This window comes from Ostrinia nubilalis, chromosome 10, assembly GCF_963855985.1.
Source record: "Ostrinia nubilalis chromosome 10, ilOstNubi1.1, whole genome shotgun sequence".
In the NCBI taxonomy this organism is placed as follows: Eukaryota; Metazoa; Arthropoda; class Insecta; order Lepidoptera; family Crambidae; genus Ostrinia; species Ostrinia nubilalis.
The window spans coordinates 14,415,033-14,432,043 of record NC_087097.1 but is presented as its reverse complement, the minus strand read 5'-3'; the positions used below and the strand labels follow the sequence as shown (position 1 = coordinate 14,432,043).

The 17,011-nt window shown below is 36.5% G+C and overlaps 1 protein-coding gene across 1 annotated transcript in view; it reads right to left on the bottom strand.

Annotated features, from left to right (window-relative positions):
- LOC135075346 (GATOR1 complex protein NPRL2) overlaps nucleotides 1-17,011 on the bottom strand; it is a 90,394-nt gene that overhangs the window by 50,811 nt on the left and 22,572 nt on the right. Inside the window, exon 4 of the mRNA XM_063969781.1 lies at nucleotides 13,189-13,325. Within this exon, the coding sequence (XP_063825851.1) occupies nucleotides 13,189-13,325 (137 nt within the window). The remainder of the gene's footprint in view (nucleotides 1-13,188; nucleotides 13,326-17,011) is intronic.

Sequence of the window (17,011 nt, the reverse complement as noted above, 5' to 3'; positions counted from 1 at the left end):
GGTTACAAAAGTAACCTTCTGGCAACACTGGTTGGGCGATCGCTGCTGCCAAGTGTACGTGTGTCACTTTTCGCTGTTATTCGGTCTGTGAGACCGACGCGGGTATACGTGTAACTACTTCAGGTATGTTACTATTGTTTTATTTTACAATATTACTCAATAAAATGTATTGTCATATTTTTGTGGCGTTTCATATCAATTAAGTATTACTGTATTTTATTATTTTTAATTTGTTTTAGCCATTTTTGTCGTCATAATGAACGAAGAAAGGATAAGGGCGCTGTTAGAATGTGAAGATTCGGACTCCAACTATGATGACCAGAGTGACAGTGATGAGGTGGTGGATGATTTAGAAGTGCAGGAGAACAACACCGATTCTGAGCAAAAGGGTGATTTGTCACATGCAAAAAGTATTTTTGTCATTATACGAGCATGAAGTTATGGTATGTTCCGGTCATTATTCCACTAAAACCACTAGTGATAAATACTGTTTTAATCTTTTATATCACTAAGGATACTTCCATTTATTATATTTTATAGTAATTTTTTAGGCTTCAAAAGAAAAAAAGTTTATTTTTGTTATGAAATTTAGACTGATGTAAAATTTTGTTTAAATTTTAAGTCTGATTCAAAGGCTGATTAAACCAAAATATCTACAAATATAAAATTTGTTTTAATTTTTTTATGCAATTAATACCTTAACGTGTAATTTAAAGTAAATTATAGTACAATACAGGACACAATTATACTATAAAACACGAGCTCAACTTTCGGTCTGAGAGACCGTGCGCGGGTATATGTGTAATGCTTTTTGGCGCGGGTATACGAAGGTTAAACGAAACACGAACACAAAAATCGTAGGTAACACCACAGAAACACCTATTGTTGCTCAATCGTACTCTAATAGCAAAATTGCGATTGAGAGTTCATTGGACCAAATGTCAAACAAACGTCAAATAATAGTAGAATACCATTTTAACCCACAATCGATTTACGATTGTAACACGATTGAAGAGCAGACTACCCACATAGTCCAATGGCAGTTCAATGGAATGCCATTGGAAAATCATTGGTCTTTTTTTATTAGCAGAATACCAATAGTGTCAAATAATTCTATTGAGATTCGATTACGATTCAATTGAGCCATTTGTAAATTAGCGGACTTGGGGCCCTGGGGTTCCGTAAAAAATATTATCCCACGTTTCGTGACCGACGTTGTTCGCTCGCACCGACTTGTTTACGCACAAGGGAGGGGCAGGGCGTGCGGGCGGAGTAGTACGGGGGTTCCGCTAGGAAAAGTATAATCAATTAGGGTTCCTTGGCAAAAAAAAATTGGGAAACCCTGACATAGACTCTGTTTATACAGCAGGTGTCTATAAAGCACCTGCGACGACCCTATCCAGTCAAGATGACGGGCATGATAAAATGCATTCTATAGTAATTGTTATTTATAAATAACATCGCTTTGACAATAGACATGTTGACACCACCAATCAATTAACGTACTTTTTGAAACTGTCAAAACGAAAATCTCCCATAGATTTTGTATGGCACTACAAGTGACGTCACTATTTTGTCAACTCAAATAAACTACTTTTTTCAATTACAATGCGACAAAAAATCGTAATTTACAGGTAATTTAAAATCAATTAAGTTTTTAAGACCAGAATGAAGTGTCTTTTTAGAAAAGTTGTGATTTCGAATTATTGGAGAATGGTGTCAAACTGTCCATTCAAATAGAACAATTACACCAACCGTTTCAAAAGAATGCGTTAACCCTTCGCGGTGCTTAAGCTAAAAAATATGCTTGTCGTACTTTTATAACGCGTACAGAGAGGCGACATCGTCAGTCGGTGTTCCCGAATTTTTACAACCTCAACCCAAGGGTTATTAAAACCCATAATGCCCGTTTTCACCATCAATCTCTAATTTTTAAGTGACCCCTTTGAAAACTAAATTCCTGTTATGTTTCCATAGATGTCACATAAAAATTAGGGATTGATGGTGAAAACGGGCATAAGCATCTTTTAGGTAAGCACCCTTCATCATAATATTATATTCATTACATCTACACTCTTTGTCATAAACCCAACTTTTTTTTAATTTAATTAACTTGAGGTAACAACATGATTTAGGTATGTACGTACAACATCAGAGAATTTATTGATAAAAATATGCGCATAGAATCAAATAAATAAAACTATAATCGTATACAATATGTCTATTAGTTAGGCTGTAGATAATAACAATATATCTGTCTGCAAGTACATAATGGCAGTATAATCAGTAGGCCTACGTTGCCCCGTTAATTTATAGTGCCCTGATGGATTTTCAATCAATTATTTTTGAACTAATAATCGTAAGAAGAATTCAGTCAAATAATAAGTACTTTAGTAACGGTTGGCACCCCTGGCGATTGACAGGACCTTACTCTACAGTGGCGCCATCTTGATGAGTGCAAATGCGATAGTCCTCCTACCACTTTAGCGCTCACCAGTCGGCGCCACTGTCTTCGCTACTAGCAAGTGATAGGACCTTACTCTACAGTGGCGCCAACTGTTGAGCGCTAAAACGATAGCCCTCATTACAACAGGCAAATTGAAGATTTGGCCTCCTCTCCCCTCACTGTCACTGGCCAGGTGGGTAGAGAGGCCCGATGTTCAATATGCAACGAGCTATGGTTATTTGATTATCCGACTGCGTCAGAAGAGTTATGTTTTTTAGACAGGTTAAGCATCTCTCTGATATCTTTTTTGCCGTGCAAAATAGCCGGGTCACACTCTAAGCTCTAAGGCCCGGTTTCCACCAAAGCGAAACGGAAAAGTGTCGGCCCGTCAACATATTTTTCTTGTGGAATTCGACAGCGGCAGCGGCGCGGCGTGGAGCGGAGCTGTGCGGAGCGGAGAAGTGAAAATAATGAAATCTGATTGGTTATATAACACTACTTTGCTCTGCTCCGCCTTGGTGGAAACCGGGCTAACTTCTATTGCGTCTTCTAGAAATACCTAGCATCCTCGGTGAACGCTCGCGTTATCGCCCGCTCCGCTTTCCGCACAGGCGGAACGTGTTAGGCATCTCTCCGCTCCATGCAAAAAGGGGCGCCTTATACACTCTATAAGTGCGCCTACTGAACGAACTTTTATTGCGTCTTCTAGAAATACCTAGCATCCTCGGTGAACGCTCGCGTTATCGCCCGCTCCGTTTTGAACCTTTAGGCATTTCTGCGCCGCCGTCTACTCGTACCATGCAAAAGGGGCGGCTTTTGGATCACTCTCTAAGAGCGTCTACTGAGCTAATTTCTACTGCATCTTCTAGAAATACCTAGCATCATAGGTGAACGTTCACGTTATCGCCCTGCTCCGTTTTGAACCTTTAGGCATCTCTGCGCCGTCTACTCGTACAATGCAAAAGGGGCGGCTTTTGGATCACTGTCCAAGAGCGCCTACTGAACCAACTTTTATTGCGTCTTCTAGAAATACCTAGCATCACCGGTGAACGCTCGCGTTATCGCCCGCTCCGCTCTCCGCACAGGCGGGACGATTTCATAGTGTCATTTACATTTCGATACGCAAATATCAGAGTTTCGTACAAATCACGACGTCTATTGTGAGCGTCGTTAAAATAGTTTCGGTTATTTCTGGAGCGATATTTCTAGAGAACCGAGAACGAAATTATATCAAAATGTTAGCATCTTTGTTTTAGTAGTAGTTACTGTAATAAATAATATAGAAAGGCAGGATATAAAAATATGATTTATGGATTTAAAAGATTTTTGATCCAATGAGGTACACTTTTTAGTAATAGTCAGAGAATATTGATTAATGTACAAGCTATAAAATGGACGATTCACGCCTTACAAACCGTCTTTATTGAGATTAATGAAACTTTGAAGAATTAAGATAACGGAACACAAAACCTATTTTACACAGAATAAATTAAACAAAAGCTTGTAAAGTTTTTTTTATTGGCAACCAAACCTCGTAAAAAGTCTTGGGCACCAACTAGCACAATCATAAATTCTAATTTAATTTTACAGTATGCAAATAAATGCTCAAAACAAGACACGTGTTATAATAAAACAATAATTTATTTTAATCTATGATAATAGACTTCTATTCATAAAGCGGTCCATATATTAATCGAAAAGTTATATTTCTATTTCACAATTAATTCACTAATCACATTAAACGAACAAGTATTAATTTTATTTATATGAAAGCAGAAGCAATAAAATGAATATAGGTACATACGTACTTTATTGAATTACGTCTATAATTTTGGCATTTATGAGTGTTTTTAAGTTATTGGTCACAATTCTCATTACATATTTTACAACTCCAAATTGTTTTGTTATCTAGATAAATTATGTATCTGGGGGCACGGCAGTGCCCCCACCAAGTCGAGCAAAAAAGCGGCACGGCCGTACCATCCTTTTCTCGAAGCAATTCAGGCCATTTTCGACTGCCTGTAACTTCGTTGTGGATAAAACTAGAAGGCTGAATTTTCATTAGCTATGCAGGTATTGTAAAGACACGGTATACTTAAAATTTCATTCAATTTGAACCAGTAGTTTAAGAATTATAACGGGTCAAAGTTACTTAATTTTGTCACTCACTGACTCACTGACTCACTGACTCACTGACTCACCGATCATCAAAACTCTAAGGCACTTCTAGCAGACCTAGAAGCTTCAAATTTGGAACATAAGTAGTGTTTGGTGTATGAATCAAGGAAAAACTAAAATATTTGGGGGCACGGTAGTGCAACCGCCAAGTCGGGTAAAATTTTTCAATTTCGGTCCAGTTTTCTAGATACATAACTGCTGTCTACAAAATACAAAAAGAAATGAGATTTGGGGGCACGGTAGTGCAACCGCCAAGTCGAGTAAAATTTTTCAATTTCGGTCCAGTTTTCTAGATACATAACTGCTGTCTACAAAATACAAAAAGAAATGAGATCCCATCAAAAACAATACTTGTCAAAAAAACCAAGTCTCGCAACTCAGTTGTTCTACGGTAAAAAGTTGTGAGATCCATGTAATACCAAGTCCAGGCCAGGAAATCTTTAACGTTTTACATAAATATATTGACTTGGCCATCGCGTGAAAACACGTGTAAATTAAATTATTTAGTGCGTACATGGATCTCACAACTTTTTACCGTAGAACAACTGAGTTGCGAGACTTGGTTTTTTTGACAAGTATTGTTTTTGATGGGATCTATATGACTTGAGTGTAATAATAACAGAATATTTATTACATAGAGTAGATATTTAAAAGTCAATAACATAATAATGAAATACGAGCATCTACATATAAGTATTCTTCCACATTTTAGACTGCTCCATCTAGTCCCAAACTAAGTAACACTCATATTATGGGTACAAGAAAACCATAATCGAAAAAAAAAACGTAATACATAAGTCTACACTAATATTATAAAGAGGAAAACTTTGTTTGTTTGTTTGGTTGTAATGAATAGGCTCAAAAACAACTGGACCGTTTTTAAAAATTCTTTCACCATTCGAAAGCTTTATTATCCACGAGTAACATAGGCTACATTTTATTTTGGAAAAACATAGGGTTCAGGGGACCACGCGCGCGAAGCCGCGGGCGGAAAGCTAGTAACTAATAAAGTGTAGGGAACTGGGGAGGAGCTTCAGACCATGGCTCACATACTTGAAAGCTCCTTACTTGTGTCTCAAGTCACAAGAAGGAAGGCCTGGCTAGGGCCATGGAAATGCGATTGAAGTCGCACTGCTTTGGCTAGCGTCATTAAAACTTTAGTTTTAAAGGTTCGATAAACGACAATTTTAAATATTACTTATTTTAAATTTCACTTGTCATTCAAATTAACCTAAATTATAGCGCAGAACTTGTCATGCATCTTCATGCATAATAGATGAACCTAGCTGCGTCGCTGAACTGTCACTTGGTATAACGCAAATTTTCACGCACCAGTAAACATTGTGCTCTATATTGGAAAATAGATCATTTTCTGATCCTTTCACTTCATTAATTTACTATTTTTTAGCAACGATTCATGAGTTAATAAAAGTGTTCATTGAGTTTTTTTTTTAATTCGTCTCAACATTTGGTAAATGCTAGAACTCAGTGATTATTTCTGATCACAGTCAAGTAAATCACATAAATCATTCAAAAATAAACAACACACCATACCCGCCAAGTCTCTTTTAGAACTCTAAAATAGAACAAAAATAAAGTATCAGGACAATCTAAAAAACGACCAAGTACTTGTCCAAGCGGTCTCTATGGTCCGCATTTAGTTTGAGCATTTCAAGTATGCGACCACTAAATAGTTAATCGTTGATTTGTACAAGTCTTGGGTCGTAACTAGTCTACGTGAATTTATCAAGCTCGAATTATTAAACAGATAATCTTTAATGCCACATAAATCGGTACATAAGACAAACTTAATGCCAAAAGACATGTACATTCTCTGCCAGTTGAGCTTTACGGTAATTAGAAAATTTATTAAAAAAATAATTAGGCGGCGTTTTATAACTCTTCAAGCAAGTAAAGCTAATGTATTTGTAATGATTATGTGTATAGGTATATGATACCAACAGAACAATTGCTTGTGGCTATTACTAACGAAATGTGAATAATTTTGACGTACAGTTGAATACCAATAGGTGACGAACTACTGATTCATAAAAATGTATTAACTACTCACGTTGAAATAACTATAAATTATAACACCTCAAACATTTTTAGGGTTCCGTACCTCAAAAGGAAAAAACGGAACCCTTATAGGATCACTTTGTTGTCCGTCCGTCCTTCTGTCAAGACCCTTTATCTCAAGAACGCGTGAACGTATCAAGCTGAAATTCACATGAAATACTCAGGTCTATTGTCCCTTTAAGCTGTGAAAATATCAAACTTCTAAGCCAAGCCAATCAAAAGATACAGCCGATTATGTCGATATTTTCAACAAATTTTCGACACTCGCAAAGGAATCAAAACCTACAGGATACTTCCCGTAAACTCAGAATCTTGAAATTTGGCATAAAGCATTGTCATATAATGCAAATATAGGAAAAATTGCGAAAATTACATTTTTTTAGTTATTTAATATAATAAAAATATTTTAATAAAATGAAACTTACTACCTTATTTCTCACGAACGAATAAAGGTATCAAATTGAAATTTATACCAAATACCTAGATCTATTGTCCCTTTAAGAAGTAAAAAAATCAAACTTCTAAGCGATCAAAAGATACAGCAGTTTATACCGACACCTTAGACGAATTTCCGTTACACGCTAGGGAATCAAAACCTACAAGGTACTTCCTGTGAACTCAGAATCTTGAAATTCGGCACGAAGCAACGTTATATAGTACAGATAAAGGAAAAATTGCGAAAATGATAAATTTGAAGTTATATAAAATTTAAAATATTATTTTTGCTTACATGACATAAAATATTTTTTTAATAATTATAAACTTACTACCTACCCTTTTTCACATTAACGCGTAGAGATATTAAAGTTGAAATTCATATCAAACACTTCTTAAATCTAATTGCCTCTAAACTGTGAGAAATTCTAAATCAACGCAAAAATTCAAAACGCTGAGGTAGGTACCTACCTATAATGCAAATATAGGAAAAATAAATAAATAAAAAATAATCATACCGCATATTTTGAAATTCGCCACTACTCGCAACGGAATCAAGTAAGTAATTTGATTTAATACGTCATAAATTGTAAACCGCTACGTTTGTACGGCGGAACCCTCGGTGTGCGAGCCCGACTCGCACTTGGCCGGTTTTTTTATCAAACCTAGATCATAGGTAGGTACTGGAAAAAGTTCAAACACTTTATTTTATAAATTTTGAAAGGGAGTGTGGTATATAAATACGGGCGAATAGAGTCGACCGTTCCAGTTAGATTTCTATTTTTGTTATTTTATAAGTTGCGGTGTCTATAAATTGTCCACCATTGGGATAATTTACGAAGTCAATATAATTAAATGCACGTACTTATGGGCCACGACGAACGAACAGGCAAAATTAATTAATTTAATAGTAGATATTATGCATACTACTTAAATGCTTGCAAGCGTAAAACTTGAGACTACTTAAAGTTTGTATAGAATGGAATATTATTAGTTGTTGCTGCTTAGATATTAGAATACGTACTCCATCATCAGTTCATTAGTCCCCAGGAGCACGACCTTGGACGAAAGCATGACCCATAGTAAGGTGACCAGAGGGTTGGTGAGGACTGATATCTTACTAATATTATAATCCTACTAATATTTCCTACTATAATATTATAAATGCGAAAGTTTGGATGTCTGGATGTTTGTTACTCTTTCACGCAAAAACTACTGAACGGATTTTGTTGAAACTTTACAGCATTATTGTTTGTGACCCAGATTAACATATAGGCTATAATTTATGCCGATCTGTGATACTAAATTTCACGCGGGTGGAGCCGCGGGCGGCCGCTAGTATTCTCATAATTCTTCCTTAGTCGCCTCTTACGACATCCACGGGAAGTTTATACAGGGTGTTGGGCGGAAGATTAGACAAACTTCGTGGGTGTATAGGTAAGGTCATTTTAAGAATACAAGTTCGCCCATTTGACCCTAAGTGACCTACTTTTTTTAATTGATATTTTTGTTTTTTTTTAAGTTTGTCTAACCTTCCGCCAAACATCTGTATATTACTATGCCGTAACCACAAGGCCTATAGAGAACTTAAATTATCTTTATTTAGAAAATGACAACATTTATCGACTCTTATCCACTATGTAATTAAGAAACAGAATTATTCGTATGTAAAACCGGTTTATTAATAAATTCCACTGAGTTGATAACTACGAGAACGGTGGCTAGTTCCCATGTCGCTAGCCGCCATGACCCTTGATATTCAGACTTGCTGTCAGCCTACCCTCGGTATGAGTGTACTGTGCCACGGTAGGTATGGTTACGCCCAGTCCAGAAAATTACTGTGATCTACGATTTCTTGAAAAATTACAACGTAAAATTACTACAGCCCAAATTATAATGTTGGCTAGTCGCGGCTTGATATAGGTAAATACAAATAATAAATATTCTTGGACATATTCTACTGTACTGTACCATCTAGCTCAGAAAAGTTTGCAGTGGCCCATTTATTGTCCCGAAGCAGTGGTAGGGTTAATTCTGGGACGTGTAAAAGTGCTTTTTAAAAGCCTATTGCAAAAATAGATGAGTTTTATGAGTTTACGATACCACAGACAACTGATAGATAACTAACTCATTTAAACCAAAATTCAAAATGCATTGCTTCATTTGAAAGAATTATTTTTTTAAGAAAATTAAAACATAGGTAGGTACAATCAAAATGTACAAATATTGTAATCGAATCAGCATTAAAGGATTCATACGAGTATTTACTAACGATACAGTTTGACTTATGCTTTTACTTAATAAACAGTAAAATATTTACAAAAAAGTAAGATACTCGTATAAAAGGAGTGCCGCGATGCATGTCCCGATCAATCGATGCACAGACGCATCAATTAATAAATCGATATTAAATCACTCGGCACGTTAAACCGGCATCGAATTAACTTGTTTGTTTTTGCGGTTTGCTCGATGTTAAGGCATGAACACTAGGGTGGTCCTTATTTTTCGACTTTTGAATTATCTCCGGGGCACTTTCTCATTCGATTATATACCTCTAAATATGAAATTAGCTTTTTTGTTTTTTTTTTTGGTTAAGATTTAGAGGTCGCTACCAGCTGTCAAAATATTTACAAAAGCTTTGAAGATCTTAAATCATGGTTTCATAAATGTTTTATTTAAGTGTTTATATCACATTTTACGTGCAAATGAACATCGCATAGATAGAATAGACAATCGCTTCTTGTCCCCTTCTCCCCTCAACCCCTCTTCTATACCGACCATGGTACCGACGCGTCGAGATACTAACAAGTAAACTCTTATATCTTAAAAATAATTGATTCAAATATGTACACTGTACATAATATCTTAGTTCATAGCAACAACAATAATTTTGTAATATTTTTATTTGGCTTTGGCTTTAAAAATAAATGAATCTAACAAATACAGATTTTGTGTTTTTACTTAAAATTCAAACCTTGGTAGCGACCCCTAAATGTCTTTTAAAAATTAAAAAAAAAATAATGAAAGACTTTCATATGGTATATATTCAAATTACGTGGTGCCCCGCAAAATATAAGAAAAAAAATTTTTTTCGTAGGAATAAGGACCACCCTAATGAACACACATAGTCATGGGATAGTAATGTTGTAATTACAAATGAAAAATACGTATTTACGATGTTACGCTTACTTAGTTGCGTGTAACGTGTTTATTATTAACATTTTTATAATTAAAACAACGTTGCTACGCGAGTTATAAATAGAAATGTGGAAAAAATATTTCTAAAATGTTACAAAATAAAATAGAGAATTTCTTAGCTTGCGTAGATTAATTATAGGACACTAGCTTTTGCCCGCGGCTTCACCCACGTGAAATTTAGTGTCACAGATCGACATAATATTATAGCCTATATGTTAATCTGGGTTACAAACAATAATACTGTAAAGTTGCAACAAAATCCGTTCAGTAGTTTTTGCGTGAAAGAGTAAACAAACATCCAGACATTCAAACTTTCGCATTTATAATATTAGTAGGATAACTGTTATGGAAACTAAAGCTTGGAACCACCATAACAAAATATGCTGCCTATCAACATTGAAAATTACATGTATGTGAGTTTATGTCAGTGTAACCATCAATTACAGGGATTATAAACCCTATTGTTACGAGAAATTAAATTGTATGAAGATGTAAGAAACTGTGAATTTTTTCAATCATATACAGGGCGTTAAAAAGCCGTTAACTTGTATGGTTTGTAAAAGTGTCATATTTCAAACTTTTTATAAAATTGTAGCATTTAATACGCAAGCTCTACAGGGTGGAAACGTTAAGTGATCTCACTCGATTATTTCTAAACTATACAAGAAATTAAAAAATTGGTTACTTATCCTGAAATTGCTTCATGAGCTCTTTCAAATGGTATGGTACCAATAATAGGTTACAGAATAAACTGGATCTATATGAAAATTCAATTTTTACAAGTGAAAATACCTGTTTCGCTAACACGTCAGACTATCTAATTGGACCATGACTTAGGTACTGGACATTCTGTATGTAAGTCCTAGACAAAATTTGTCACTTGAAAATTGCAGATGAGATATTTAGTATTATTAAATGTAAACATTTTAGGAACATCCTGTATAAACGTGAATAACTCCAAGATGTTTACAGCACAAAAACATGAATCGGCGCGCCTGCGCTTTTCACAACGCTTGACAAAACAAATATGCGGGCGCGTGAGATTTTCTAATGAAAAGCAAACGTTCCTCTATTTTCGTGTGTTGCCAGTATGAGAAAGTACGAAAGAGATGTGTTGCTAGCCGAGCAACAATGGCGTGGGGCAACGACCTCTGGAAACACAAGCGCGCGCGATGCGCCCGCGCACGCTGCGTTTTAAGCGCGCTCTACACTCGCGGCGCGAAAGGCCGCGAAAGCCGCGAAACGCGTGTGTAGATGGTTTCGCGGACTTTCGCGCGTTCACGTTCACGCTTCGCGCCGTTCCCCGTTCGTTGTCGGTTTTTTGTCCCGCGACAAAGGTTCGCGCTTGGTTCACGGCGCGCGATCGCGAACGCAACTACACTCGCAGTTTTTCGCAGTACGAGAAGACGCCGTCGCAAGTGGTTGTGCATTATTGCGTACTTACTAACGTTCTTTTTTTTTTAAATGAGTACTACATGGCATAATGAACTTGAGTTGAAATTTATCGAGTGTTTCCAATCCGAACCAATACTTTGGCAGTCCAAACACAAGGACCATAGAAATAAAAATAAGACCCACGATGCCTGGACGCGGATAAGTGACATTTTGAATATTCCTGTGGGTGAATCGAAAAAAAAAAGGACTCACTTATGTCCAGTTATAGAACCTATAGAAATAAAGTTAAGGATTCCACTCATAGTGGGGCAAGCTCAAGTGAAATATATAAACCCATTAAACATTTTTTATTTGTGTCTTATATTTAATACATAGGTAATTGTAATACGATATAGCACAGAGCATCACCGCAGCAGCAACAATCACGTCGTCATCCATTGAGGCCGCGAACGAAACTGCGAGGCTTCGCGAGTGTGGAGAGACACATATAAACGCGAAGTGCACGGCGCGAATCGCGGCGTGAATTCACAGCAAGAATCGCGAGCGAGTGTAGAGCGCGCTTTACGGGAAACGCACGCGTGGTCTACTATCAGTATATTAGTCACACCATTCACAGATTGGTGTTAGATACTCCTACTAGTTAGAATATGTAATAATATAGCAATATAGTTTATAATTAGTATAGAATTAGAAGCATTGTATGAGTTGATGATAGAAAGGTTTTTATTATTTAATTAGGTAGGAATAACAAGCTGATCTTTAGGTTATTAGAAAGATAATGAAAGAAACAGTTACTAAATCTCACATGCATTCGGCATGATTATGGACTGGCACCTTAGCTTCATATGTAAATAAATGTAAATGACCGCTTATGGTTCATATAAAAACAAAAAGTTTGTTTTATCAAAACAGATGTTCACGAAGGTCAATCTTTTCAATATCCATTTTGTAATTTTCCACACAGTGGCGGCGTAGCATAGGTTGGCACCCGGGGCGCCCCCCCGTCATAATATAAATTACAGCCTAAGGCACCCCAGAATGGCACCCCCCCTGTCATGACATCACGACCGTCCTTACCATGCAGATGCGTCAGTGAGTACTAATCTGCGCAACTTTGTCACCCCCTGATGCTTGGCACCCGGGGCGGACCGCCCCCACCGCCCCCCCCTTACGCTTACGCCGCTACTGTTTCCACACACTGTCTCTACATTATTATTAACCTATTCGCTGTCTACAAAGGAGCCGCATTTCATTCTTAAGTAAATTTCAAATTGAAAAATATTTCCCAAAAATTATTCATTTACAAGTTTTTTGAAAGTTATGTTAGTCTTTCTTTTTTTCCTTGGCTTTTCCAGAAAGATGTGCTTCATCAGGTGCCTTTGAAAATAGGTGCGCTTCGAGGAATCGAGGCATATATTATGTTGTACGTATACGGGTCGGACTGTTAAGTATCTTACCTGGTTGGTGGTCAGGTCCCACTGGTCAGCCACGAAGGAGTGTCTGCTGTACAGGAACACCGGCACCTGGTGGTCTTTGACCGGGGTCGGGTCGCTGTTGACTCGGACCACTGTTAGGTGGGTGGTTGTGGTTCCAACTGCCGACAAAATTTCTAAAATGTATATTTGTATAAGGATAGGGACAATATAGGACGCTTGTGCAGGTCTTGAAAACATTTTGGATCGAGGGAATAAAAAAACTAGAGTTTTCACAAAATTATGGGTAAATGAGAGGCTGTACGCTTTTCAATCTATTTTTAAAGCTAGGGTCAAACCAGAATCCTCATCCTTATTGCCTGTCAACGAAATTGCCTTCGGCAATAAGGTTGCTATAGTTTTAAGGTTACCTATTTTAAATCTGTTAAGTTATTTAAATTTTACATTACGTATTAAAGAGAAGAGTTTAATCAGCTGAATCAGCAAAATACCAACGCTTTTTTCCTGAAAGTTTTCGGCGATAAGGAGTTTATGATTTCAAGCATCCAGGTTTTAGTAGTAAATTAATGTAGAAATTTTTAATGTTGGGTAGTCATAAATTAGCCTACAAAATCTCACTAAAACACATTGTAAATAGTAGTGTAGGTTAAGGTTAGTAGAACATTGCAGATTCAATCATTTCGACTGGGATTGAGATATTTCTCTGACGAGAATATCCCGAACCCGCAACTACGCGTATTGTGTTGTTTTCAAGTTCGCCAACTAAGAGCTCGGCAGATAAATCATAAATTACAGTAATGGGACAACCACTTAAAACGTTATTATAGTTTTATTTCAGAACTGTTATTGTACCAGCCATTTATTGTCAAACTAAATTATAATGTTTAATTCTGTGTGAAAAACACTAGTACATTTTAATTGTTTTGCATACCGAAATACAGTTGAAACGATCGTAAAAATATTTCAACAGTTCACTGAACTTGGCACATGCGTTTGAATTTTTTATTTTCGAAAAAATATGTAATTTTCATTGTAGTTTTTTTTTTCAATAACTTCATTCTTTTTCGAAAATGCTGATTTGTAAACAATAGTAACTTTCAAATAAAGCTTTTATTTTTATAGGTTCCATCTCGACAGCAACATTTTGTAAAATCGTACAATGTATAATGTACGAGTATATGCCGCAATATTTATTTTGCTGGGTCTTTACTTAAGTATGTGATACTTTTCTTGTAAAAGTGCTTAGTCATTTTCTGTCAGATACTGAATTCACTAAGATAAAGTGGTTACAAATTAGTCATTTTCTATGACACCACAAAAACAAAGATAACACTGAAAAATATATCGTAAATTTTGAATAACTAAACAGTGCTAAACAGACATCTGTTGTCAAAATATGAAGTTCACTCAACTTGCTAGAGCCATATGTTTTAGGCCGGCTCCACAGGTTGGCCCCAACGCTACTCGTCCAACTTATGGATCTAGCTAGAAAATAATTCAACAAGATGTTTTCTAGATCATATTGGACAACTGGCGTTGGGACCAATGTTGGGGCCAACGACTGAAACGGTCTTAGACCAAAATAACATTTGGTAAATGGGAAAATTGCTTTTACATTGCATTTTGTTGTTGTTATTCATTATATTATTATCCCGTCGTTCCCTGACCTTGTTCCAATTATGGAACCGTTGGGGGTTCATTGAGCTGATAATATCACATAAAAGAATAAATAAAGTACTTACAGAAGTGTTTGTTAGTAGCGTACGGTGCATATAGACAACTAAATATGACCGTGACTTCGTACGCGTAAAATATATTTGAATAATTTTCCCGTTTTCCCAACATTTTTCATTGACGAAGGAGCAGAGCTCTTCGGTCAAAGCGTGATTGTATAGCCTATAAGCCTATACAATCACGCTTTGACCGAAGCTAAAATCAGACCAGTATTTCCTGAAATTAGCGCGTTCAACAAAACAAACTCTTCAGAATTTATGAGAATAGATTTACCGGCCTCTAACAATAGAAAGGTGCGAAATATACGGATTCTGCGCATCGGATGGTATGCATGCTCCGGCATCGGTCTCATCTGCATACATATTAAGATTGCGATCAGGCACGCGCCGATCCGTCTACATACAAATACATTTTCATATAAAACTGATCATCGCCGCTGAATATCTAAGCACTAACATCACGCCACTACAATTAGCAGAGATACAGGGTGAAAAATTAATGGTACACGTTCATATTAATTTTTGTGCTTCTTCTATGTAATTATTGTGGTATTTAAAAATATCCTGAATTGTGGAATAAACTAAATATAAAAAAGTCGTAATGTATATTGCTGCTGACTTTTTTTTTTTAATTCCAAAAATTTTGAAAGTTTTGCTTTCTTTAGGCTGCTGCCTATTGCCTCTATTAGCAATGAACCTATGGAGGGAGATTATTGGGTTGTGAAAAATTATAAGTATTTTAAGTTTCATCTTAAAATAATAACTATCCTTTTACACCCTGTATACAAAGATTGGTGATAGAGCGCACGCGCATCCTGGCTCGCCGCCAGCTGCTCAATCAACGTCGGGCGTATCTAGTTTTATGATATTAAACTGAGCTAGACCGCTCGGACCATTTGGATATGGACAGCTTTTATGTCGTTAGTAATTTTAAAACAGATTATGGATTATGGACTTTTAAGATGAGAAACCATTCTTGTTTTTAAGGCTCTAAATATTTAAGTAGCTAGACATATTTTTACGCTATATCAAATTCCAATAGAAACTCGGTGGCAAAAGTGGCTACGTAATGTAACAAATATGGTGGGTAGGACCATAGTGTGCAATGTAGAGTATTTCGTTCGTTCGTTTCAGCCGAAAGACGTCCACTGCTGGACAAAGGCCTCCCCCAAGGTTTTCCACAAAGACCGGTCCTGCGCCGTCCGCCACCTTCCGCGACCTTTTTATCCAGTATTTATCAATCTAGACATCTTATTGCTTTCTTTGGGTACCTACATGATTATCTTAATATGGATTCTAGACAGTTTTAACAATGGCCGACCTCCATGGTGCATCATGCGTCGTCGTCACCTCCAGACTTTCAATTGTTTTACTTTAATGAATATGAACGATGCGCTAAATTTGTTTTCGCGCCGCGTTGGTATATGCTCTGTGTTTTTAACTTCTTTTGAGATGCATGTGACCAATCGGACCATATTTAGCCGCGTTTATCAGCAAGCATATTCGTAAAATTTGATCCCGGAGAATATCACTCAGTAAGTAGGGAGACCGGGGCTGAAAGTGCCGGGGGTAAATTGTTCCGATGCAAATATCTCGACAACAGAAAGAATTAGATATGTGATCGTATTATGTCGCATGTGGCCAACTATTAGGCATTATACGAAATAATACGATCACATATCTAATTCTTTCTGTTGTCGAGATATTTTGCATCGGAACAATTTACCCCCGGCACTTTCAGCCCCGGTCTCCCCTAGTTATAGGGTTTAGAAGCAGCCATGTATGGTCTTTTATAAATTATTTGTTTATTTTATGACCTGATATTATCATGAATGGCCTGAGACACCCTGTATTTGAGATAATGAACAGCCGGACGTATTTCAAATTATTTTATTTACTCGTAGGTCCTCTTTAGGGTACTTTAAACGTTCTAAATATAGCTTGCTCTATCACCATTTAGGTTTACTTTGTTTTAAGGTATTTTTCTCTGGAACTTGACAGACAACTGACGTCAGACCAAATTAGATTAATTCAGTGACTTGGCAGACGGATAGAAACACGAAATACCCATTAGTAGAAAAAGAAGAAATAAAAACAAGTAAAAATACAAAAAA